This window comes from Lepidochelys kempii, chromosome 11 (genome assembly GCF_965140285.1).
Source record: "Lepidochelys kempii isolate rLepKem1 chromosome 11, rLepKem1.hap1, whole genome shotgun sequence".
In the NCBI taxonomy this organism is placed as follows: domain Eukaryota; kingdom Metazoa; phylum Chordata; order Testudines; family Cheloniidae; genus Lepidochelys; species Lepidochelys kempii.
In genome coordinates this window covers 8,884,025-8,911,092 of record NC_136390.1, presented here as the reverse complement: position 1 = coordinate 8,911,092, position 27,068 = coordinate 8,884,025, and the positions used below count along the sequence as shown (strand labels likewise).

Sequence of the window (27,068 nt, the reverse complement as noted above, 5' to 3'; positions counted from 1 at the left end):
TATGTTGTTCTGGCAGGGTCTGGTGCCATTTTGACTTGGTGTGTCCTGTTTTATGGAGAGCTTGATTCTAATGATGAGCTTGGCAAAGTTGCTGGGGGGGGGCAGAGGAACAGAGGGGGAACGTTCTTTGACGGCCACAAGAAGGCTTTGGGAAATATTTCTTTCAGGATGTGGTCCCATATAATATGGGTTGTAACTGTTTGATTATACCCTGTATGGATTCCAGTGTGGAATGGCTAAACATGTGGTGTCCCTCCTCCAGTGCATCAAATGCACACTTAATTTTAAGTGGTGTCCTATGGCATATGTTAACGCTTTATGCTTAATAATCTGTCCCATCTTGTATTTAATTTACACATTCTGGTTATCTTCCCCAGACCTGAACAACTCAGTGAAGCTTGTACCTTCCACCAACAGAAGTTGGTCCAATATAAGATATTACCTCACCTATCTTGTGTCCCTCAAATCCTAGGACAAACACAGCTACAACAACACTGCAAACAGCACTGGACATTCATGACATTTGCTTAAAGGAATATTGTCAAGATAAAAATGTTGTGTTTTGGATTGACTGTGACAGGGTTTAGGGGCCTTACCCTGTTACTGACAAACAAGTGGTTTACCTTACACTGGAGAAAAATAATGAGGCAGAGCTAGGGACTTGCAGGAACCATCTCTACAATCTGTTCTCGCCTCTTTATCCCTGCCACAAAGCCCCTCCTCCTCACCTTGGTAACCCAGTTTTAACTACAACAACTGTCTTGTCTCCGACCTCCCTGCATCTCATCTTCTCCTCCCTTCTGCAGTTCCTCTCATGGTTCTATGACTACACCACTCTATTCAAATTACTTCACTAGCGTCCTCTCACTTTTCACATCAGGATCAGGATTCTTAGCCTTACTTTAAGGCCCTGAAAAAAGCTGCTTCTACTAAGGTCCCTGCTCTCAGCCTTGTTCCCAGGTCTCTAGCCCTTCTATATCCTTGTGGCACTATCCCCTCCTTCCTTGGAACCTTAAACATGGAACCTACTCCCGCCTCAGTGCCATACCATCATTGTCTTCATGTAAAGCCCTCCTTAGAAGAGACATTGTTTAACAAAGCTTTTTTGAACTATAATCTGCCAAAGCTATTGTAAAGTAAAGGATTTTAAACCTCCAGAAACCCATCCGTGCTGCTTTGAGATTGGAACTTCTGCTGGGACTTTGTGTGTCTTAACCGTGGTCTGGTGGTAATTTGCCTGCCTTTGGAGCAGGGACCATATTTTCCTCTGCTTATACAGTGCCAGTCACACTTCTGGCATCACAGTTTATAAAATTCCTCCTACCTCAGATCATTAATATTGTCTGGGAGAAGTTTTCCAAAGAGGCCTCCAGAATGTTCACCCCAAAATTTGCAAGCAGACCAGCTGAATGTGGGAATCCTGAACATGCATGAATAAAATCACACTTATGTAAGCAGTTACCAGATTCACATTGCATGGATTTGAAATGCTCCGCTTGCACTTTTGAACCCTTTAAACATTTGGCCCAAGAATTTTTATGTATTTTCACTGTTTGATGATATTGGTTCATTGTCTTCCTCCAACTTCATTCAACTAGATTGGCTGGATTAATGGCAAATTCACTCTTTGGTTCTCATGAATTATCATGATATCCTAGCATTTGGATCAGTGGTGTCTGAAGGCATATGCACGTTGCACATGGTGTAGACACGGCCAACCTAAGCACACGCCTAGGCCCAATTTGTGGGGGAAGGGAGAACCTCATGTCCAGCTTCTCTGGTTCAGATACTGGTGCAGGAGCCAGACCCATTGCAGCAGGTAGGAGGAATAGCACTGGCCGCCCACAGCACACACAAGTTTGGCCCACCATCCCTTTGTTATTACAGGGGGTGGGAGGGCCATGACTGATTAAGTGCCACTGATCTGAAGCACAGGGGTTGCAGTGTTGCTCAGGTGTGGGGGGTAGCAGGGCCAAACCTCACTCCTCAGTGCTCCTCCTCACTGCCCTGTGGCCAGCTCCTGCCCCAGGGCTCCTCCCCCCCATCCCCAGGGGCCGACCTGGCCTCATCCTGCTTCCAGCAGCCCTTGTCCCCTCGGGTCTGCCCACAGGACTCACTCAGTGACAGCCTCAAGACCTGCTACAAGTGTGGGGAGCTGCAGTGAGTGTCCCGCTGGCAGAGGGGTACACCAAGTGAAACATTTCTGGGGGACCCTCCGGTTTGGATCACCACTGTTTCAGGGATAATGTTTCAGTCTGATCCACCAGCCAGCAAAAAAATATCTTTAGGAGAACATTTCTATTCTCAAAAGTTCTACAAAACCTGCATCTGGGGCTTGACTACTGGAAGACTTTGCAGATGGAAAAAACAACACAAATAATTTACTTGGGTCACAGTGAGGTAGAATATAGTGAAAAGCATCTTTACAAGAGACACTGTCTACTTGCACTTAGGCTAGGCCCTTCTGGCAAATTTCTGATACTCAGGCAGAGCTCATTTCTATCCTAGCTCAAGGGCTACCCAGGTCAAAGACCTGCTACAACCTGCCATAAAAGACAAAAAACACATTGATAGGAAATGTGTTTCCCCCTGCCCCATCCCAATTTATTTTTATGAGTAAACATCTCTGAATTAAGACATACTGTCTTCAAAGATCCCTTTTATGTCCCAAAGGTAACAGTTTAAGTGATCTTATAACAGCCATTACTTTTCTTTACAATGAGCCACGCACATGAACTCAATGTCTAGGACTTTCATTTTGCTATATATATTTTTAGTGACCAGATATAAATCTGGCTGGTTTCACATGTCTGTGACTCTATGGCCAATTGATGGTCTTGGCTCTTAACTCAGATGCTGAGATACTGCTGTAGCTGGTACTAAAATGAAATGAAACATGCAGATTTGCATAAACTCTTTTTTACACTTTGCTCTTACACAACTGATGTGATGGCATGCTCCGAGCTAAGGAACACAGATGCAAATACATTTTACTCATTTAGCCAGTTCAAATCTATTTTAAAAGTCAATGCCTTTGGAATATAGGACCTTACAATAAGGATGTTTTTAAGGGTAACTTGGTAATAAACAGTGAAATTTCCTCAGGAACCCTTTGAAGAAAAATGTCTCTCTTGCCCCATTGATTCAACAAGATCAGACAACAGTGGCTTTCACTCCCATCCAGTTGATTATAGTGTTTGTTTGTGGTATGCAGTAGGCTAAAAAGGAAGAAAGGATGGACTAAAGTTCCCTCTCAACCTTTCCTCCCCAGCCACTGATTTTCTCTCTCAGTCACCTTAGCCCCCAGACTTTCACCACCCCTCTCTCAAAGCAGTAGCCATAGTCCATGCCCTCACCTTATGGCAGCAGTTTAAGTGAGGAACTCAGATGAACTCAGTGACTAGGAACTCAGATGAAACCACAAAGTTTTGCCTGGTTTGGGGTTGAAGTCATGGAGCTCTGTGTGGTTTTCACCCAAAACTGTATGTTCATCCAGATTTGCCCAGAACCTCAGTAAACCATTTGATGAACCAGGCCCAAATATTAGGTATGTAATGAAGCCACCGAACTAGTCAAATGTGGTCCTTTTCAGGTTTCAAGATGAAAGGTTCTCACACCTCTTAACACAACATCCACCTTCTCCAGCTGACGTTTCCTGGACATGATCTACTAAGAAATCTACACGTACTCTATGGAGCATTGTAAACACTCTGAATACAACAGATGTCTCTACATCCTCCTAAGCATTCACTTTGTTTCAGATGTTAAAAATGCCAGTGTCAGAAGAATTATACATTATTAGCCTGAACCACACTAATCTGTTTTATAGGGCCCTTAACCACGGCATGTTGACAAGTCAAAAATATGAATGTGGTGACCCTCTTAATACATCCCTCTGAGGTAAGGAAATACTATTCTCATTATATACACTAGGAACTGAAACAGAGAAATCAAATGACCTGCCCAAAATCACAGAGGAAGTTTGGGTCAGAAAGAGGAACTGAAAGCAGATCCCTCAAGTCCCAGTCCAGTGCCTTAACCGTGATATCATACAGGGATAATAAAATAAGACTAATCAAGGACAGTATGCTGCCTTCACAAAACCAGTTTCTCACAAGCAGGTGAATCTTCCTGGAATACATAATAATTCCTCTCATTAAAACCAGACACTTAAATAAATGTATAAAGTCATCACTTTTGTGTTTCTATATTGTTACATTCACCTGCTGCTGCTAACACTTCAAAAATTGCATCATCAACTCTAATTACAGGCTGACACTGAAGAAATTTACTTCTGGGCCAACTTAAAGTCTAAGAACAGGGCACCTTGATGCGTTCCTGCTTGCATGTGAAATGAAGGAAAGATTAATAGTACCTGCCCTTCAGTGCCAGGCATACACTGTTCACTGAATATACAGCACTGAAATCCAAACCAGCAAGAACACAGAAAATTATTCAATTGCTCAGGTTCACTTGCTACTGTTGCCCTAATTCATAAAACAACAAGAAGCAGTAACAAAGCCAGGTCAACTGGTGAACCCTGAATGAAGCAACAGAGCAGCGGGCACTCCCACTCCCACTCTCAGAAAGTGGGAATAGAAAGTTGGATAAAATCTAAACAGGCTTTGACACTTCAAATTCAGTCAGAATGGTCTTAGGTCTTTAAAACACTCTATTCTGGCAACAATTAATTAGCTGCAAAAATATCTTTAGTCTCGTTGAAACTTTAAATGAAATATTTGCTGGACTAATCCTTGGAGTAGCACATAGAGGGTAAGGGCTATGGGCTTATAGATCCTCTATTGGATGGTCTTCGGGAAAACTTAGACATTTGAACTTTTATATTAGTGCAATGAACATTATCAAAACATTGACTTTAACTGTTTACTTAGAAATGCATCTGCTGTGAGCTGCAATTCTTGGATTCTTTTCAGAATTAGGAGCAAATCCATATGGGAGACAAGAGCAAGGCTTTCTGGAAGAAGTGTCATGGACCCCAACACTCAAAGCCTAGATTTTATTATTTTATTTAAATTTGGATGTTAGAGGCAGGAAATATAAATATCTTATTTGGAGAAGCTCTTTTTGTATTTCCCCAGAGCTGACAATATAATCAATGGGTATAATCCATTAGGTTCCAGATTCTTGGAGGAGGAAAAAACTAAAAGAATAGAAAAGAATGCAAAAGAAAAGAAAAGGGAAAAAAACAGACATTTTGACTAGACCTGTGGGTAATGCAGAGATTCCGTTCAGGGTGGTTTGTGGCAAACCTTTTTGGTTTGAGTTCATGTGGGTTTAAACCCTGCAATTCTTTAATTTTAGTTTTGGGTTCAGAGCTCAAACTAAAGCTCAGTGACATCCCCCAAGTTTTGCCTGATTTCACCCAAACCCTTTATCAGATTTGCTTGAAAGTTAACCCAGGACCCCTTGAAACAGTTCCCAAGCATATGATTTTTATATAATCCCAAACCCAGGTGAACTTTCTAATTTAAATGTAGGGCCTGCATGCTTTTTTCCTCTACTCTAAGATGTTAACCAACAATCCTGCTTTGAGGCTTCGCGTCAGTAGTCATAGTTAAGGATGGAGAACTCATTCTGCCAAATTTAGAACCTACTCAAAACCGACAGGATCTTATCCTGTGTGATTTGTCCAAGGTAACACAGCTGCTCAGTCTCAGGAATAGTGTCCTGACTTCCAATTCAGGGCCCTAGCCATTGGACACACAGAGTTCTGCCCTGTTACATTTTTAATTTGGTCTTCATAGGAGTGGAACAAGAATTACTGTACTTTCAACAAAGAACTTTTACTGTGTTTATAGAACATGATCTTCATTTCCTGTAGAGCAAAGTGTATCGTTTAAAAAACAAACAAACAAAAAACATTTTTCCTCAAAAAAAGAAATTTAGAGGAATTTCTTGTTGCAAAAGCCACACTTAAAAGTTCCATGATATATCAGAACAGAAATCAGAAACAACTTTTCTCTCCCCAACACCCACCCTATTGGTTACTCATGCACATCTACACCTAGACTAGAAGCTCTTCAGAGCTGGTACATCTGTAGATTTGTTCAAAATGCTGAAACAATGCTATAATAAATGTTAATTTAATGGGGCCATTACTGAGAGGGAGGAGCATTCGCTAATGGATTAAGCAAAGGATGCAGCAGGGAAACCTAGCTTTGCCACTAACTCAACATGGGACCTTCTTCAAGCCATTTGACCTCTCTGACTCAGTATTCTCATCTGTAAAATGAGGATAATATCTACCTATGCCTCACAGGGGTGCCAAGATGATCAGTTACTGTTTGCAAAGAACATCTACAGTGCTATGGAATTTACTGTAATAAAAATAATAATAGCACCTACAGATCCTCAAGTGGGGCCGGGTCCCCATTTTGCCAGGTGCTATAAAAAGAAATACTAAAACTGTCCCTGCCTAGAAGAGCCTGCACTCAAAATAGATTAAAGTGCTATTATTTTGATTACTGTAGAATATTATAATGCTCTAACACTGACAAAGGATAATATTTAGCATTTCTATAGCACTATACATATCTGCGGCACTCTGAAAATGTAAAGAGTTTATATTCAACACTGCTATGAGATGGGGAAACATTTTCCCCATTTTAGAGACCCATATAATGAGCACTGTGATTTGACCAAGTTTACACAGTACATCAGCAACTGAGGAGTAGGGAGTCTAGTGGCTAGGGTACTCGCCTAGGACTCAGTCAGTTCCCTGCTCCACCACAGACTTCCTGTGTGACCTCAGGCAAGTCACACAGGAGGAGATTTTCAAAGGCACAAGTGGCAGTTAGGGGCCTAACTCCCATTGACTTTCAATAGAAGCTTGGCTCCTAACTGCCATTGAAAAAAAATCTCACCTCTAGTCTTTCTGCAGTTCAGCTCCCTGCCTGTAAAATAGGGACAATGCCCCTCCCTACCTCATAGGGGAGTTGAGGTGCAAGGATAAGTACATTAAAGATTCGGAGGGGCTCAGATACTATGGTAATAGGGACCAGATAAGTACCTAAGAGAGGTAGGGGAAGAGCTCACAAACTCTTGGCTCACAGAACCCTCTAAACCACCTCCCTTGGGGTCTTAAAATAAAATAACAGTGTCAAGCAATGGGGAGAAATATACCACCTTTGTTCTATTCAGACAAGCCATCCACTTTCTTACTGCACTCACCGTCACACACAACTGTGAAAGCACAATCTGTCTCATTTCCAGGTCTGCAACTTAAAGAATGACAAAGTCTTCCTTCCCTCGGAGGTGCATGGCTGTCTTTTCAAGGCACTGCAGCCATTCTTTAAGGAGTGCCAGGAATACGAGTCCCATTTCTTGGTGCTGGGATTGGATGCACAGCGTTTTTAAGAACATTTTTCTCTGCCACTTGCCTGACCCCAGGAGCAGTCCCAACGCTCTGCAAAGGCAGCTGTGGAATGCTCTACCAAACCCTATCAATTATTCAGTGTCAAAAGGAAGACTTAATCTGTGTGATAAAAGAATGGATTTTATCCAAGGCTTGTTCTCTTTAAAGTGATTTACACAACTAGCCTCTCCACTTGCTTGCATTGATGTAATTATTTACTTTTGCATTAATAGCCTTCCTGCACTTGGGCTATTTTAGGAGTCTTTTGTAGCCTTTAGAATTTACTAGTTTTTCACCCTCTATTTAGCGGTGGCTTTAAATTGCTTGGCTGTTTGAAATGATTTCTAAAATACTGAGCTCAGTAATGCTGGCGTAAATCTGGAGTAACTTCATGGCAGTAATTCCGCTGATTCTATATTTATACCATAGCACATAATTTGTTCTTTTGACTTTAATATCTGGGGTGGGAGTTGAGATTTCTTTTCAAATCCAGCAAGTGGTGCTTTCATATTGTTTTGGTTGGCTAGGACAAAGAGCATTACAACAATAAAAAGAAAAAAGCTACTGGAACAATGGATTTCACAAAGAGTGCAATGTTTTAGTTGATGCAGTTTGTTGAAAGTCTTGCTGCAGTTCTACTCCCAGTAACTGCATGCCAGGTTTAAAACAGGGAAGGCTGCATCAGCTATCAAACATGGACTTTAAGCTCTTTGAGCACAGCCAGGCCTTACTTCAACACAGTACAAAAGGAGAAGGATGGTGGTCTAGGAACCAGATCTTGGGAGTCCAGGGCTCCATTCCTTACTCTGTGTGTGATCTTGGGCAAAACACTTAGGCGCCTGAACGCCTTGGATGATCTGGGCCTGTCAAGGTTCCTTCCCCACTCTGAACTCTGGGGTACAGATGTGGGGACCTGCATGAAAGACCCCCATAAGCTTATTCTTACCAGCTTAGGTTAAAAACTTCCTCAAGGTACAAACTTTGCCTTGTCCTTGAACCCTATGCTGCCACCACCAAGCGTGTTAAACAAAGAACAGGGAAAGAGCCCTCTTGGAGACGTCTTCCCCAAGAAATGTCCCGCCAAGCCCTACACCCCCTTTCCTGGGGAAGGCTTGATAAAAATCCTCACCAATTTGCATAGGTGAACACAGACCCAAACCCTTGGATCTTAAGAACAATGAAAAAGCAATCAGGTTCTTAAAAGAAGAATTTTAATTAAAGAAAAAGTAAAAGAATCACCTCTGTAAAATCAGGATGGTAAATACCTTACAGGGTAATCAGATTCAAAACACAGAGAATCCTGCTAGGCAAAACCTTAAGTTACAAAAAGACACAAAAACAGGAATATACATTCCATTCAGCACACCTATTTTACCAGCCATTAAACAAAAGAAAATCTAATGCATTTCTAGTGAGATTACTCACTAACTTTTTCCAGGAGTTCTGAAGAGCATTCCCGACCTGTTCCCAGCAAAAGCATCACACAGACAGACAGAGCCTTTTTTCCCCCCGCCCCCCACCACCCAGCTTTAAAAGTATCTTGTCTCCTAGTTGGTCATTTTGGTTAGGTGCCAGCGAGGTTATCTTAGCTTCTTAACCCTTTACAGGTGAAAGGGTTTTGCCTCTGGCCAGGAGGGATTTTATAGTTCTGTATACAGAAAGGTGGTTACCCTTCCCTTTATATTTATGACAGGGCCTAACTCCTATCAATTGATTTCAGTGGGAACTAAACACCTGAATATCCTTTGCGGATCTGAGCATTAGTCTTTGTGCCTCAGTTTGCCATCTATAAAAATGGGAATAATAGTCCATCCCTTCCTCACAAATGGTTTACAGGGATAAACACATTAATGGTTGTGAGGCCGCATAAACCGCACAGGTGAAAAGGAATCCCCAGTAGTGCCAGGCCTTACGATGCAGCAAAGAGCATGTGGCAGTAGCATTTCTTTGGGGGGTGGAAGACTGTCCTCTATCCTGTTATGCATCATGAAAACAGGAGGAAGCATGTAGTGCTTTTCATCCGTAATGTGCTTTCAAAACATTAAATAATCCTCCCAGCAGCCTGTGAGACAGGCATCATGATGCCCATTTTATCAGCGGAGAAATTACGTGCGAGACTGGTGAGTCCAGGTGGATGGCAAGTCAGTTTAGAGGTAGAATTTGAACTCAGGCGCTCCTGGTTCCCAGTCTCACACTCCTACTATACCTCTCTCATTATAAGGAAGGCTAAACGAGTTCTTCATCACATCGAGGGGCTTTCTTTGCACCATGTGGCATGAAATATTTTTAAATGCTAAACAGAGAGATGTTCCATCTTTATGGTAAGCAATGGTGAACCTCACTGGGGAAGGGGGATTGCAGTATTGTTTGTGGCACAGGGTGGTCCCCTGAGAATCTTTTCCAGCCTCAGTAACTGACTATCACAACCCCAGGTGTTCTTAACGACCACTGTGCTTTATTATATCCCTTCAGCAGGCCTCAGCCTAGAGTGTTATTTACATACTATCTACAATCAGTAGCCAGCTTCCCTCATTTGCTTCTGGGGAAGGGTACAGTATTAGTAGCAGCCAGTCCTGCCTATTCCTGTCTTCCTTCAGGCTCCCTAGTCTCCTCCCTACTGTGGCCTTCCTGTCTGTTTATATAGTCCCAGCCACTGGGGCTACTTCCACCCTATTAGTCCCACAGCTGCATCTATACTCAGTTAATTAGCACCTTCCCACAACTGCCTTTCAGTCAGGTCCCAATTAGTGTGTGTGGGTGGGGATTTGAATGACAGGGTGCTGTGTCAAATACCCTGTTACAATTTGGTAAACTATCGATGGATACGGTGTGGTCCATGCACATCTCCATCTTTAATATGCAAGGTGCAGATACCATCTTAATCTGAACACATGAACGATGAGGTTAGCTGACTTTTAGGAACTCACTGCCAGTGTGCCCACTCATGGCTGGGGGTGGGGTAGCAGGGTCTTCTCTGCTGGTGCCCCTTGCCAACAGTTGCTCTAGCCCTGCAGTGTAGTCATCTCATTTCTTGGTCCGCCAGCCAGGTCTCATATAATCCCGCCCCTACCAGGAAAACCGAGTCCAGCACAACAACAGTCGGGTGCCTTTATTTCCCAACGTCAGCTCAACTTCAGGCTGTATTGGCCTTCCAACCCTAATCTCCAGGGGTCTTTGTGCCACTGTCCCCACTGAGCTCATAGGGGAACACAGGCATACTCTCTATTCTGGGCTCCAGCCCAGGAATCCTGTAGTAAGCAACTCAGGTCTGTCTATTCAGACTTACTGCTTCCTCCCTGGGTACTTTCTACCTCACCCTGTGTCCAGGCCTTTCACACAACCCCTTCCAGGCTCACTTTTCTGCAGACCCCAAAAGGAAAATAGATTAGTTATGGGGATCAAAGCAAATGTAAAGGCCTGATACTAGGCTTTACCTGCCCCAAAGGAGGTGCTGGTGTCTAGCAGCTTCAGCATAGGCCCCACCCACAGCCCAGTCTTCCCCCAGGTAGTCTCTCAGTTTCCTCTGGCACCAGCCAGGCCTTCCCTCAAGCAGTCTCTGGCTAGGTCCTGACCCCAGCCAGCCCTTCTTTCAAAGGGCTAACATAAGAAGCCCACTCTTTCTCCCAGTCAGCCACTAGTGAGCTGGGCTTTTCCACTTTTAAATCCTCCCTGCAAGAGTACACCTCTCACAGGTGTAACAGGATGGGGCTGATTGAGCTCACAGGCTTTCATTAACCCCTTCCTGGACAGTATGGATCTGTACACCCTATAACAGACTGCAGAGTTAATTGGACTGATCTAACAAACTATTTCATTGCACATAATCCACTATCATCCCCTCCAGATTTGCATTGTGCATGAAGTTTCTTCTGCTGCCACTTCCTCCACTGTTCCCCTTTGCTAACTGCCTGATCAGAGAGAGATCCAAGGGAAGGAAACAGCAAAAGCAGAAGCCGCCAAGCCCTTTGGAAAGCAACATTAATATAAAGAACATAAATACCCCAAACTTCCTTTAGCTTAGTGCTAAAATACAGCCCACAAATTTGGGAGGAACCAGAGAACAAACTATAGACTAGAGCATCCATGACACTCTGAAGTAATACTAAAGAAACTTATTTCATATTTCTAGTCCAAAACCAAGAAGTACTTGCCATGTACTCAAGCCATGCACATTGAACTGAACATGGATCTACACTATTTATTCTAATGCATTTATGTTAGCAATAGCCTCTCCTCCAGGTGTCAGAGATCCTGGGTTCTCGTCCCAAGTCTGCCAACAGTGATTTTATCTCTCCAGGCCCTCAGTTTCTTCATATATACAGTGGGGGTGACAATACTTATTTAACTCACAGTGATACTGTGAGGCTTAATTTATTAATGTTTGTAAGAATCCTGAACCACTCAAACAGAGAATGGCGTCAATTACAACGTATTAACAACAATAGGGATATGATTAGAGTGTAAAAAAGTCACTTCAGCAAAGCACTGAGGCATTCACACTATGTTACCCACTGCTGTGTTTTCATATTAGCGTACAAATGACCCAGAATTGGAGAAGTTTGCCATTACTGACACAGCTCATGCTAAGACAGCAGAATTTGCTGAAAGGAACAGAGTATACGTCTGAACTAGGTCTATGGAAAATAAGTAGGGCTGTCAAGTGATTACAAAAATTAATCGCAACTAATCGAGTGACTACAACATGTAAGTACTGGAGTGCAAACTCTTTATCATGAAAGCTGAACTTACAAATGTAGATTTATGTACAAAAAAATTACTGCATTCAACAATAAAACAATGTAAAACTTTAGAGCCTACAAATCCACTCAGTCCTATTTCTTGTTCAGCCAGTCACTCAGACAAACAAGTTTGTTTACATTTGCAGGCGATAATGCTGCCCGCTTCTTATTTACAATGTCACCTGAAAGTGAGAACAGATGTTTGCATGGCACTTTTACAGCCAGCGTTGCAAGATATTTACATGCCAGATGCCCTAAAGATTCATATGTACCTTCATCTTCAGCCAACATTCCAGAAGACATGCATCCATGCTGATGATGGGTTCTGCTCGATAACGATACAAAGCAGTGCAGACCGACGCATGTTAACTTTCATCATCTGATTCAGATGCCACCAGCAGAAGGTTGATTTTGTTTTTTGGTGGTTCGGGTTCTATAGTTTCTGCATCTGAGTACTGTTCTTTTAAGACAGCTGAAAGCATTCCCCACACCTCGCCCTTCTCAGATTTTGGAAGGCACTTCATATTCTTAAACCTTGGGTCGAGTGCTGTAGCTGTCTTTACAAATCTCACATTGGTACCTTCTTTGCCTTTTGTCAAATCTGGAGTGAAAGTGTTCTTAAAATGAACAACATGTGCTGGGTCATCATCCAAGACTGCTATAATATGAAATACATGGCAGAATGTGGGTAAAACAGAGCAGGAGACATACTATTCTCCCCCAAGGAGTTCAGTCTGCAGGTCTGCAGAAAAGGACCCAGGGGTTACAGTGGACGAGAAGCTGGATATGAGTCAACAGTGTGTCCTTGTTGCCAAGAAGGCCAATGGCATTTTGGGATGTATATGTAGGGGCATTGCCAGCAGATCAAGGGACGTGATCGTTCCCCTCTATTCAACACTGGTGAGGCCTCATCTGGAGTACTGTGTCCAGTTTTGGGACCCACACTACAAGAAGGATGTGGAAAAATTGGAAAGAGTCCAGCGGAGGGCAACAAAAATTATTAGAGGACTGGAACACATGACTTATGAGGAGAGGCTGAGGGAACTGGGGAAGTTTAGTCTATGGAAGAGAAGAATGAGGGGGGATTTGATAGCTGCTTTCAACTCCCTGAAAGGGGGTTCCAAAGAGGATGGCTCTAGACTGTTTTCAGTGGTAGCAGATAACAGAACAAGGAGTAATGGTCTCAAGTTGCAGTGGGGGAGGTTTAGGTCGGATATTAGGAAAAACTTTTTCACTAGGAGGGTGGTGAAACACTGGAATGCGTTACCTAGGGAGGTGGTGGAATCTCCTTCCTTAGAAGTTTTCAAGGTCAGGCTTGACAAAGCCCTGGCTGGGATGATTTAGTTGGGGATCGGCCCTGCTTTGAGCAGGGGGTTGGACTAGATGACCTCCTGAGGTCCCTTCCAACCCTGATATTCTATGATTCTATGATACCATTCACAAACTGCTGATCAAACAGTAGCTGGCAAAAATAATACGGGATAGTGGGGGTTTTGACCTCACCTATCTTAGCCATGGTTTCTTCTAGTCTTCAGGTGAGCAACATAAATATGCAGATAATAACAAGCATGATATTTTAGGAACAAAGACTGTCTGGTCTAAGTATCTGAAACCCTTGGAGATCCCAAGAGGCCCCATGGGAGCATACATGAGACAAGGAGGCTGGCAGCTGATGTCTGCAGCAATAGGGTGCAGGAGCCATGGTGGAGTCCACTCTAAGCCATCAGGGGAGAACAAGACCTTTTTATTTAAAGGGCTTTACAGAACTGACATTTTGGGAGGCAAGTTAAACCCTGGATATTCCACCTGTTATTGGTATTACTGTGGAGCCTAGAGGTCCCAAGCAAGGTATGGAATCCCATTGTGGTTGGCAAAGTCCAAACACACAGGAGAAGACAGTCCCTGCCATAGAGAGCTTACAGTCTAAACAATGGAATTCTCCCATTCCTCCAGTTGCAGTAGTTGTCACTTTCTGCCCTGAACAGCAGAACCAGGAGGTTGGATTAATTGCATGATTTGCAAAGTTTTAAAGACATTTCACAACATATCAATAGAGAGAAGAATCATAGAATCATAGAATCATAGAATATCAGGGTTGGAAGGGACCCCAGAAGGTCATCTAGTCCAACCCCCTGCTCAAAGCAGGACCAATTCCCAGTTAAATCATCCCAGCCAGGGCTTTGTCAAGCCTGACCTTAAAAACCTCTAAGGAAGGAGATTCTACCACCTCCCTAGGTAACGCATTCCAGTGTTTAACCACCCTCTTAGTGAAAAAGTTTTTCCTAATATCCAATCTAAACCTCCCCCACTGCAACTTGAAGGACGAGCAAGAACATGTCAGTGCCTCATATTCCTCTTCCTGGAAAAATTGGACAAAGGAATGAAGAATAGTCTTTAGAGGAGATCCCTGCCCTGGCAGGGTGGATAGAGTTGATGACCTAATAGGGCGTTTGTTTCTCATTTCTTACATTCTCAGGAACACACACACACACACACTGAATTTTTTATTTTGCTGAGGTCTGCTGGGACTTCTCCATTCCCTTCTCCACATGTACATAGACTTCCCATACTCCAATACTGAGTAAGATAAGCTGCACATGGACTCCTTGCCAATGCCACTCTTGTGTTGCTTAGAAAAGATTTCTGCAGAGCACTGGGCAGGGCTTCTTGCCTCTCTCTTCTGCTTACTGAAAGTGCTACTTCTGCAGTGGTCAGCATTCCTGCCAACCCATAAATTAAGTGACCAAATTTGGTCCCAAACTGATCCTTAGCAGAGCAGCCCACCATTCTATCCTTACAGTACATCCGAGGGTTAGGGGCTAAATTTCATCAGCTGAGGCACTAATATTAAAAGGAGCGTTACCTACTGGGAAAAGTGCATGCTGTTACCTACTGGGTCTCCAATTTGGTTTTCCCATGTATATGCCAAATGACTTGTTGGACTTCATATGCAAAGTATTCCCATAGATCAGAGGCAGTCAGACCTGTGCAGCTAACATAAAATAAATTACCACCCTATGATAAATGGTTCTATTAGCAATCCAGATTGTTAAACTCAGATAGAACAGAATGGAGGGAGTACTGCCCCATTCATTCTCCCTCCGGCAGATACCAAGTTGTAAATAGGTTATTTTGTGTGTAAATAACGCATTAAAACTCAGCATTAGCCATGTCTTTTGATAGAGAGGAAATTGTTCCAAATAAATAATCCCAGACAGGAATGTAAAGTAAGCCAGATTTAATAGTGCATGCCTGCTGCAGCCGTGTTAAACATGACTAAAATGATAAACCCCAGAATATACTAATAGTAAACTTTGCTCTGACATCAAAGTAATGAGGCTGTATTTTTACCCAGCTTTAGAAATGTTAAAATTAGTCCTGACAGAGCCAGACATCAGAAAAGTGTTTCAGACATAAACACCATCAATTTAGGAACTTGGTGTTTGTGCCATGGAGGAGAGGGGCGGCGAAGGAAAGTTACAACCTGGGACTTGCTAACAACAGGCAGTAAGCACTTTTTAGGACTTTTATTTAATTTTTGGTTTAGAGTCAGAAGCGAAACCCTCCCCCCAATATCTCAACATTTTTTAAAAATGACATTATTTATATTATAACAGCCTCTGTAGGCATCAGCTGAGGTTGGGGCCCCACTGTGCTAGGTACTGGCCATACACATAGTAAAAGAGATAGTCCCTGTGCCCTTGAAAGCAAAGAGACAAATCTGCTCTTGGATATACGAGTGGAACTCCATAAGTGCAGAGTGCAGAGTTTGCTCTTTGCCCTGAAATGCAATACAGACTACATTTTGCAGAAGTGTTCTCTAAATGTGGGTGTTTTAAGTTGTGCTTCCCAAATTTCAGGCACTGAAAAAAATCACAGACCACTTTTGCAAAACTGGCTGCATATAACTCGTAAATATCACCATTAATAACCCCGGCTCCCCACCAAACACACACTTATTGAAATTGAAAATCATTTGCCAGAATGATTTATGGAAAAAACTGAACATTAGGAGAGTGTTCCCTGATGTCATTTCTGCAAGCTAAATTTCTGAGTAGCTGATCAATGAATTACTATATTAAAAAAAAAGGCAAAGAAGAACTCTAAAGTGTCAGCTTTAGGAGACTAAAATATGAGATGCAGATTGTTAATCTGAAAGAACTATTCTACTCTGACAGCATCAACAATGCCAATCTTTTTTTCTACAGCCATAACTTAATCTGTTTAAGGCCACAGACAACACTTGGGACAAATATTCAGAATAAGTGAAGCAGAAATGGAGATTGGTCAAGTTACAAAAATACAGTAAAGCAATGAGGGTTCTTAAATCAGTTTGTTAATATATTTGGTTTATTGCTTCATTTTATTGGATCTTAGTTAAAAGTAAACCCTCGTGATTCTATGCCGATTTTACAAGGGAAAAAAGCTATGCTCAGAGAAACATGGTGCAGTAGCGTTTGATCTAATACAACAATGACTCAGTAGAATCGGAAAGAACAGGAAGTGTATTGTAGAATATGCTTGTTTGGTTCTGGAGAAGACATTTTTGAGTTGTAATGCTAGCAGTGCCTTGTTGCTGCTTTATGACATGCTAATATGAAGAATATAACCCATATAGCACCTAGGAGCCATCAAATAAAATAGTAATAAAATAATAATAATAATAATAACAATAACAATAATAATAATGTAATCAATTCCATCACAAGTTTATTCTGGATGAGACAGAAACATGTAATGACCTCAACACAGGTCTGGAAGCCAAAAACTCCCGAATTTCAAGCCTGCTCTAACATTGACACATGCACCAGCCTACTCCCCCTTCCCTCTCCACCAACATGGCCTTATGCAACTTATTTAACCTACTTACTTCCGTTTTCCCTCTTTTGTAAAATGGGAGTATAAAATAAACACCAACCTTACATTCCTCTGAGTAATGAGTCAATGTCTGTTAAGAGCTTTGAGGATGAAAATTGCTATATAAGTGCTAATATTATTATGTAGACATAGGAAGTCAATGTGTATCCTTTCAGTGATGAACTGCTAATCCATAGCTTACACTTAGCTACTTTTGCAACATATCTAAAGCATTCTGATTCATTTCACATATATATATGTGCAAGTGTGCACACACACACACACACACACACACACACACACACAAACAGACACACTTCCCCAATCTTTTGGGGAGCTTTTCCATTTCAGAAGCACTAATTTCATTCTAATCAGATTTCAAAGAAAGGCCTTCAAAAAAAGAAAAACAACAGTCATATTCTTTGTAAATTTCATTGGCAAATTTCTGGAGTACACTTTACTGCTAGCCACGTTAGATAATTTATTAACTTTTCTTCTCACAGTATGATACAGATTTTGCTTTTTACATCTCATTACACAATGCTTTCATCACACTTCTCCTGACATCTTCAAACAATCTTCTTCTTCCTTTTCCACTTCATTTTAATAAGATGAGAAAAGTTGAGCTTGTAAATCATTCATTCCAGAGTAGATAGTACAGTGATAATATGAAACATGTCATATGCATAAAAAGAATCAAGTCTCCAGTATGAGACTAAAAGGGTCAAGAACATCAAGTCTTGGGGCCAGATTCTAATCTCAGTACACCTGTGTAAATCTGGAGTAACTCCAGATTTAGGTCCCAATTTGGGACAGCATCCCTATTCAGAATAGCACCCAAGCATGTGCTGAACTTTAGCACATGCTTAAGTCTCATTCACATGAATGGGACTTTAGAGAGTGCCAAAGTTAAGAATGTGTTTAGTTGCTGTTTTGAACAGGGATGGTCATAAGCAGATGCTTGAATCCTAACTCATGACCTTATGCTAGTTTAACAGAGGTCACCTCTTGATGGCAGATTTCCAGGAGTCATGTAATTTCTGTCCCTAATTTAATCAATTCTGCAAATTTTCCATTCTGCAAATGTAAAAAGTTAAAGTTAACAAAAAAACTAGATCCAAATTCATGCAAAAATTTGGATTTGGCTCCAGAACCTAATTTCACAGCTGAGGCCCATCTCCAAAGTAATACCTTGGTAAAAGGTCTTCAGGGGGTTTTAACAGACATTTCCTTTATTGAAAAGATTTATATAACAGGTGAACAGCTCCAATGTCTTATATTCCAAGAGCTGTTTCCTTTGTCTGTACTTGGGAAGCTTTCACAGAAAATACTAGTATGTTTCTTAGACCTAGTCAGAGTTTTGGAAAGAATCTATGGGTAAAAAACAGATACACACAACTTGTACTGGAAAGGAGTGGGGTCATGGTTCTGCCAACTGAAAACAAGACTAAGTTACCTAGTGATGCAGGAAGCAGAGAAACCTATAGAATAATTTTACGGCCGTCTTGAGATGAGAAATTACTATGTATTTAAGGAAGGGGAGGAGAGGGATTCATTTTGAGGTAGAATCTGCCTAGCAATAAGGTATATTTTTAAGAGAGAAAAAAGAAACCTAAAAAGTTTATACAGCTGGGGATGCCACTTGTCACATTCCAAATTGGAGAGTCCCTTCTAAATTTGTCTCTCTGTGCCCTACTGAGAGAGGCCTTTCTGTCCCTGTCCTCAAAAAGAACAGTGGGATGTCCACCCAACTTTCGTACCATCCCTAGCCTTCCTCTTCTGCACCAGCTACCAGAAAATATCAGCAAGCTCAAAACTAGCTTCCCATACTGAAGTTCAGAGCTGGGATACACGAGGTCATTCAGAGATAGATGCAGTTCAACTGACTTGACAAAAAGGAGATACGGTACTACAGGGTTTGTTTTAAGGGATTTTGTTCCTATTAGGCACTGTACCATTTCCTAAACTGGACAGTCTCTACGTAAAAGAATAAATGGACACAAATCAGATGTCAAGAATTATAACATTCATAAACCAGTCGGAGAACACTTCAATCTCTCTGGTCACGCAATCACAGACATGAAGGTCGCTATCTTAAAACAAAAAAACTTCAAATCCAGACTCCAGCGAGAAACTGCTGAATTGGAATTCATTTGCAAATTGGATACTATTAATTTAGGCTTAAATAGAGACTGGGAGTGGCTAAGTCATTATGCAAGGTAGCCTGTTTCCTCTTGCTTTTTCCTACCCCCCCCCCCCCAGATGTTCTGGTTTAACTTGGATTTAAACCTGGAGAATGGTCAGTTTAGATGAGCTATTACCAGCAGGAGAGTGAGTTTGTGTGTGTATGGGGGTGGGGGGGATGTGAGAAAACCTTGATCTATGCAGGAAATAGCCCGACTTGATTATGTAAAGAGTTGTCACTTTGGATGGGCTAGCACCAGCAGGAGAGTGAATTTGTGTGGGGGGGTGGAGGGTGAGAAAACCTGGATTTGTGCTGGAAATGGCCCACCTGTTGATCACTTTAGATAAGCTATTACCAGCAGGACAGTGGGGTGGGAGGAGGTATTGTTTCATGATTTCTGTGTGTATATAAAGTCTGCTGCAGTTTCCACGGTAAACATCTGATGAAGTGAGCTGTAGCTCACGAAAGCTCATGCTCAAATAAATTGGTTAGTCTCTAAGGTGCCACAAGTACTCCTTTTCTTTTCACTTCTAGTGTTGGTTCCCACATTTAATTTGGGGTCCAAATATTGACTGTGAAAACACAGAACTGGATATCATGAGGCCCTACCACAGTATTGACGTACATCTCCAAAGAGGAGACAAATTTGCCACATCCCACAGAGGTGTGTGGATGGTCCTGCCCACCAAAACCTCAAGCCCCAGTCTTGTTAGAGTAACAGAGCCCTCTGAAAATTGTCACCATACCAAAAGGTTATTCGCTTCTATAAATCCAAGTGCTGCCCTTTCCAGGCCTACTGGGACCTGGAGGCAGCTCGTCTCCATGCTACAAGTGAGAGTCTCCTTGAGCTGAAGACCCCACTCAAAGAGGTTCCACTCCTTTTACCTCCATCCTTAACAATGGACAGCTGACTGACAGCTTGCACTCAGCCTTCCCATGTAGCAGGACTTCCCCCCCAACCCCTTTGATTTGGGAAGGAGTGATTAACACTTTTTCCCCATGCTGGGGAGTAGGGGCGGGAAAGGGAGCAAGGTATGTACATTCCATGTCAATCTTAACTTGCTGCTTCCATGATCAACATTTGAAGGTCTGATCCTGCTTCCACTGGACTCTGTGAGAGTTTTGCCATTGACTTCAATGGCAACAGGATCAATCCCTTAGCATTTTCACTAAGAGGAGGAAAGGAAATCAAATTCTGGATTATCCCTGATGTAACAGAAATATTGAGAAACTAGAGAAGTTTCTTTAGTTGTATGTCCTCTTGCACTCTTGAATTTAGAGTGGAGTATCAGCAGTGACAACCAGAAATGAGATAGTAATCTTTTTAGCTCATTAGAAAAAAAAATCAAAGCAGATGCAAGAAATATAGATCTTCTACCACAATGATGATAACACAAAATGCACTCAGCTCTACCAAACCTAGTAAGGAACATTTTAATTTCCATGTGGCTAAGTGTTACACAAAATGCTGCATATATCAAATGAAACCAGGCATCAGTGAGATCAGTGACGCAAAATTTTCTAATGATTATATTTAATTCAGATTTAGTTCAACAAGAATGGAGTCCTCCCGTCTTCTGACCCCCAAGTCTGATTTGGTCACGTGTCATGCAGAGTCATCATGCATCCGATGAAGTGAGCTGTAGCTCATGAAAGCTTATGCTCAAATAAATGTGTTAGTCTCTAAGGTGCCACAAGTCCTCCTTTTCTTTTTGCGAATACAGACGAACACGGCTACCACTCTGAAACCCATCATGCTACAATAACCTGTTGACTGCTACACCATGACACAGAGACTGCCAGCTGTCAGCTTACAGTTCTGGTGAGACCTTCGAAGGCCAGGAATCCCAATGAACTCAGCATATTCACATGAGAACATATGCCACCATTCTTATTAAATTCTAACAGTCTAATGAAAAACACTCCTGCTGTTTTCAAAGTGTGGAAAACATAAAGTACCTCCTTGTGCTGCTGCTGCTAAGGGAGCAGGTTTCTTCCCCATTTCAGGAAAGCCATTCCCCTCCAGAATTGCACCTTTCCCTTCTTTTTTCCCAGCAGCAGTTGAAGCGGAAGTTTCCATCTTAGATGCGCATATTCCAGCTCAGGAACCCTAAGGAACACAAAACAAAAACACATTTCTGTCACTTCTTGAACAAAAGAAGCAAAATGAGCCCCATGAGGGAGAGGCCAATATATCATCACAATCCAAAAGTAAATTAAAAAAAACAACAAAGATCTCCTAAGTTTCTTTCCCTAGCAGCCTGGCTGCTATAATTATAACCAGAAAGGGCTTGGCTCTGCAAAGCGCGGAGTGCTCTCAATTCCCATTGATGTCATGGGAGTTGAAGAGGCTCAGGACCTCAAAGGATCAGGCCCATTTTTTTAATTAAAAGTTTTGACTGGATTTTATTTTGTGGGTTATTATACAACCAATCCACAGAGGGGATTGCATTCCTCCAACAAACAGAGAGAAAAACTGACAGTGGGAAGAAAAGGAATGGAGTCGAATGTGAAGGAGAGATGGAAGTTTTGACTGAATGAGCAGCATGTAAAGTGGTAGTGACATACAGAGGTTTAGTGCGTATAAAAAGGAATAATTGATTATACATGTTGAGCAACAAGCTGTCATAATAAAACTTCAAGTGGGGGCCAGAAATTTTCAAGAATTTGCAGTTTCTATGTAGAGAAGCTAATTTAAGGTGAACATTTGTGCTCAATTACTCCCCACCTCCACACCATTTTTCAACCCACTTGAATGTTAATAAACAATAGGTACTTAACACCCTATGCAACACTCAGGAAAAACTTCCATTGAGTCTTGTCTGTTCAATTCAGGTTCTTATTTCATGCCCAAAGTCATATCTGATAATCAAATTTTTGCCTGAGGTAAGGAGTGCCGAATTATGCAACTTAAGCTGCATCTTAAAGCGCAGGATATCATAGCACAAGTGTATCTTTATTCATATCTGTAAGACACCCCCCGCCCCCATCCTCCCAAAACACTGGTTCTGCGTGAGAAAGAAAGACTAATCCAATACAATCCTAAAGTGGGTTTCCCCTAGAGGCCCCACCACATTTTCATTTCTGGTCCTCGTCCACATTAGTATAGCTGAAGGCTTCCTAGCTTTATTTGAGATGTCAGTTTAGTTCCTACTTTGGGAAAGGTGGAGGTGGGAGATACTGAAACCATTTGGGGTCTTGAGAGAAATCACAGCAAGATCCCACTCCCTCTTCCATTTTTAATTATAGTTTGTGTAAATTATCCAGCCTCAAAAATTTGCTGGAATACACAGGCTGCTTCAGTTACAGGAATTAACTGGATCAGCCAAAAAACTTCTCGGAAAGAGTGAGAGAACTTTTGGGTTGGAGTCAGTTTCACTGTAACAGCATCACTTCAAATTTTCCTCACTTTACATTGTGAATAAAGATTTACAGAGTCCTGAACAGCTTTGATTAAAGAAAGTCCACATGCCTTGCAAACTTTTCTCCATATAAAGATTCTGGGAACTCCCATTTGTTTTGTCTGATACATTTTACTCTTTCCTTGGCTGAACCCAGATGTGAGCTCTTTTTTCCCCTTGCTACCTTGATGATTTTTTTTTATTTTAATGTTTTTATATCTTTAAAAAAATAAAGAAAAAAATGTCTCTCTCCTCTTGGATTAGTTTACTGTATTATAATGATTCTTATTGTTTGTATCGTTGTAGCACTTTGGAGCTTCAGTCATGGACCTCGACCCCATTGGGCTTATTGCTAGTGCTTTTTTCACTAAGCTGCTTTCTGAGGCTTTGTCTACACTAGCATTTTTGTCGGTCAAGCTTTTGTTGGTCGGGGTGTGAAAAAACACCCCCTGACCAACGTAAGTTTTACCGACAAAAGCACCGGTGTGGACAGCACTATGTCGGCGGGAGACGCTGACATAGCTACTGCTGCTTGTTGGAGTGGTTTAATTATGCTTGTGGGAGAGCTCTTTCCCATTGGCACACAACGGCTACACAGGAGACCTTACAGCAGCGCAGCTGCAGATGTACAGGTGTAAGGTATGTAGTGTAGACATAGCCTAAGGCCCTGATTCAGTGAAGCATCCCTAATTCAGAAAGGGCACTTAAGTACGTGGTTAACGATATAATACTCACTTAAGTCCCATTGAAGTCACTGACTGGGACATAAGCAGTTGTTGAAGGTTATCCTCATACTTAAGCATTGAAAAGGACTGGAATGCTTTCTGAATCAGGACCTAAATAAAGGGCTTTGCAAAGACCCAGGGTGTCCACACTACAATTGCTGCTGCAGGTATACCAATGCAGTATAGACACATACTGTAATGACAGAAGGGGTTTTTTCTCGCTGCAATAAATCCAACTCCCAGTAGCTAGGTAAGAATTCTTTCATCAACCTAGTCGTATCAACAGTGGGATTAGGGCATGAAACTTTTCACAGCCCTGAGCAACCAGGCTACGTTGACCTAAGTTTGAAGTGTAAACCAGACCCCAGTCAGCAGCATGAATAAGCCATTTCCCCCCTGGTATTGGTAATATTATGAGAAACCAAACAAACTGATTTAGTCTGACTGGTGTTTTTAAAGAGACAAGGGGGATGAGTGAATATCTTTTATTGGACCAACTTCTGTTGGTGACAGAGACAAGCTCTTCAGCTCTGTGTAAGCTCGAGAGCTTGTCTCTCTCACCAACATAAGTTGGTCCAATAAAAGATATTACGTCACCCACTTTGTCTCTCTAATATTCTGGGACCAACATGGCTATAACAACACTGCCTACAACAATGGCTTTTTTTAAAGTCAGTGGTGTTCAGTGCAAAATACTAAGATGACAAGACTTTGCAATCTTTCCGGCTTAATCAGCAGAAAGCAAAAATAAACAAACTCTTGAGTGATCAGAGAACTGACTCCTCAGTATCAGTTTCTAAACAATCAGCAAGGCTTCAGAGGGCAAGTTACATAGAGCACAGAAAAAAGCTGTAAGTCCTATCTTGCATCTCTTAGCGCCACAATGCAGAATCTCGCCCACAGTCGTTATTTTTAAAAATAAAACCATCTCTTCAGCTTTCCACATGGTCCTCTTCTCCCTCTACTGTTCTCCCAAGCTCTGTAGCAGTAGCCTCCTTTCTGTCCCCCCTGCTGGTGCAAGAGCCTTCGCCTCTGCAGTTCCTGACTTCTGGAAGAGCTGTCCTGTATTTCTCTGCCTCCTCCATTCTCCATATACATTAAAGTGTCAGGGGAAAAAAGCACTTTTCTCCCTTCCCTCTACATTTCTTTCATTTTCCTCTTGCTGTTTAAGGTGCCAGTTCTGCAAATACTTGTTCACGTGCTTGAAATGTGATACACAATTATAAGCTTGACTGATCCCATCTGAACTGCACAAGTACCTATGCAGCACTAAGTAGGCCCCTTAAGTCCTGCTGTCCACGCACACACTGGGCTCAACGGCAAACATGGAATGGGTTCATTGGGGCCAAGCTTTACAACAATTTAATCTAGAAATTACTTTGGGTTACAGATGATGTATGAAATAAATACACTCAATCGAAGGAGTGTTTGACCTAGGTCTGACATTCTGGGCTTCTGTTCGCTAAGCAAATAAACATCAGAGGCTAAATTATTAGTCTGCCACCTGTGTCTTCTTAGTCCCTCCTTTCAAGGTTTTCCACTTTTGTTTGGTTTCAGAGTAACAGCCGTGTTAGTCTGTATTCGCAAAAAGAAAAGGAGTACTTGTGGCACTAAATTGGTTAGTCTCTAAGGTGCCACAAGTACTCGTTTTCTTTTTGCCACTTTTGTTTGAAACCTGACCCCTCCCCTTCCCTCAGGGCTTACTGTGTCCACTGAGCTGCAAAGTTGCTCTGTGTTTTGGCTGTTACATACTATCATGCTTAGTAAAAAAGAATTCTTCTTGCAAAGGAACTCATTTCCATCGTGGATGTGCAGATTATGGCCAACATTTTCCAACTTGGGTGCCTAAAGTAAGTAATCTAGATCCATATTTTAGGCATCTAAATAAGTGGCCTGCTTTTCCGTAGTGTTATACTCACAACTCAAATCAACAGAAGATGTAGGAGACTTGAGCAACTTTTAAGTAGGTGCCTAAAGATTTAGAGGCCTAATTTTAGGCACATGGGATTGAAAATTATGTCTAGAAGGACCAATTTTCAAAAGCATCTAAGGGTTATAGAAGCACAAGTCCTGTTGGCTTTCAATGAGACTTGTGCTCATAAATGCATTTGGTGCTTTTGTAATTTCAGTCGGTATCGATAAGGTAATTAGTCCCTAACAAGAATATTTCTGTGCTCTGGAAGTGCAATAAAGCTAATAGTGAAGAATATTTCTGCTTTTAGGCTCTCTGCTTCAGTTCCAGTGCAATTCTTGTGTCTTGCAAATCTAGACACTTCAGGCTAAATTTTCAACAGTGACTAGTAATTTGGGGTGCCTCGGGAGTGGGATGCCCAGCCAGAAAGACTGTGAAGCGGCCTGCTTTTCAGAAAGTGCTAAGGGCCAGAATTGTAAAGGTATTTAAACATCTAACTCCCGTTTAAATCAATGGGAGTTAGGGACCAAACTGTCCTACAAATCTGGCTCTAAGTGTCGACTCTGCAAACCAGGCCTCTTTAAAAGGTATCTAAATTTGGGCACCCCAAAAATGGAGGTCTCCAATATCACTGGTTGCTTTCGAAAATATGGCCCTCAGTTACTGCTCTGTGTATTTGAATCTCTGTTTTTACGTTAAATATGAATGAAAAAGATCACCAAGTGATTATCATAAATGGTTGCATTAGAATAGGTAAATCCTTCTCAAGCACGAGATTAGAAAAAAATAGAATGCAACGACTCTAATCTTATAGGATTTAAGAGATTTAGTGGAAATAAGTCTATAATTATTTTTGCTTTGTTAAGGGTACTGGGTTGCTGAGAGAATTGGAAATAAGATATGGGGCCTTTTGCCTCTAGTCCCTGGTTCTCCAGGGTGGTAATGACCATCTGAGAGTCATTCAGTAGCCAATGTCGGTGGGTAGGTGGGTTTCAGATTGTTCCTAAGAAATAGGTGTCCCCATCACATAAGCAGTAACTGGCAGTCTTGCTGACAGTCTCAGCAGAGCAGCCAGGGAATACATAGGCAGTTCAACTGAATTACCTTCTGACCTTTAGATGGGGTTGAGTGGTCAGGCAGTATAAGGAAAGCTTCCACTCCCACCACCATCCAGTATGTGTTCTGGAGGCAGCATAGCTTCATGGTTAAGGCACAGACCTGGGACTCCAGATAGCTAAATTTTCTTCTTGGCTCTGCCACAGATTTTCTATGTGACTTCACCTCTCTATTCCTCAGTTACCACATCTGTGAAATGGAGACATCATACTTACCTACCTCACTGGAGTTCTATGAAGCTTAATTTTGTCATGTTTGCAAAGTGCTTTGAGATCCCAAGAAGGAAGAGGCTACAGAAAGTAGTATCATTTTGAGTATAAGGAGATATAAAGGCTATTTTCCAGGGCTGTCAATCCCACCCTATTCATGAGCACTACATTCATATTTTTTAAGCAATACATAGAATATCAGGGTTGGAAGGGACCTCAGGAGGTCATCTAGTCCAACCCCCTTGCTCAAAGCAGGACCAATCCCCAATTTTTGCCCCAGATCCCTAAATGGCTCTCTCAAGGATTGAACTCACAACCCTGGGTTTAGCAGGCCAATGCTCAAACCACTGAGCTATCCCTCCCCCAGATTTTTTTTTTTTTTTTGCCCTCTGCTCAGTGCTAAACTTTTTCCACTGCTCTGTGCCACACAGAATTCATGAATTCAGGGACAGATTAATCCTACCTGCAAGCCATTTGGCAGGAAAAAGGGTTTCACGGGGATCCTAGTTTTTACAGGTAAAAGCATGCCTATAGGAGTTATGATACAGA

The 27,068-nt window shown here is 42.0% G+C and overlaps 1 protein-coding gene across 1 annotated transcript in view; it reads right to left on the bottom strand.

Moving 5' to 3' along the window:
- The window catches only part of GLI2 (GLI family zinc finger 2), a 244,529-nt gene that overhangs the window by 162,870 nt on the left and 54,591 nt on the right, over window positions 1–27,068 (bottom strand). Inside the window, exon 2 of the mRNA XM_073304689.2 lies at window positions 21,116–21,266. Coding sequence (XP_073160790.1) covers window positions 21,116–21,236 — 121 coding nt within the window. The 5' untranslated portion in view covers window positions 21,237–21,266. The remainder of the gene's footprint in view (window positions 1–21,115; window positions 21,267–27,068) is intronic.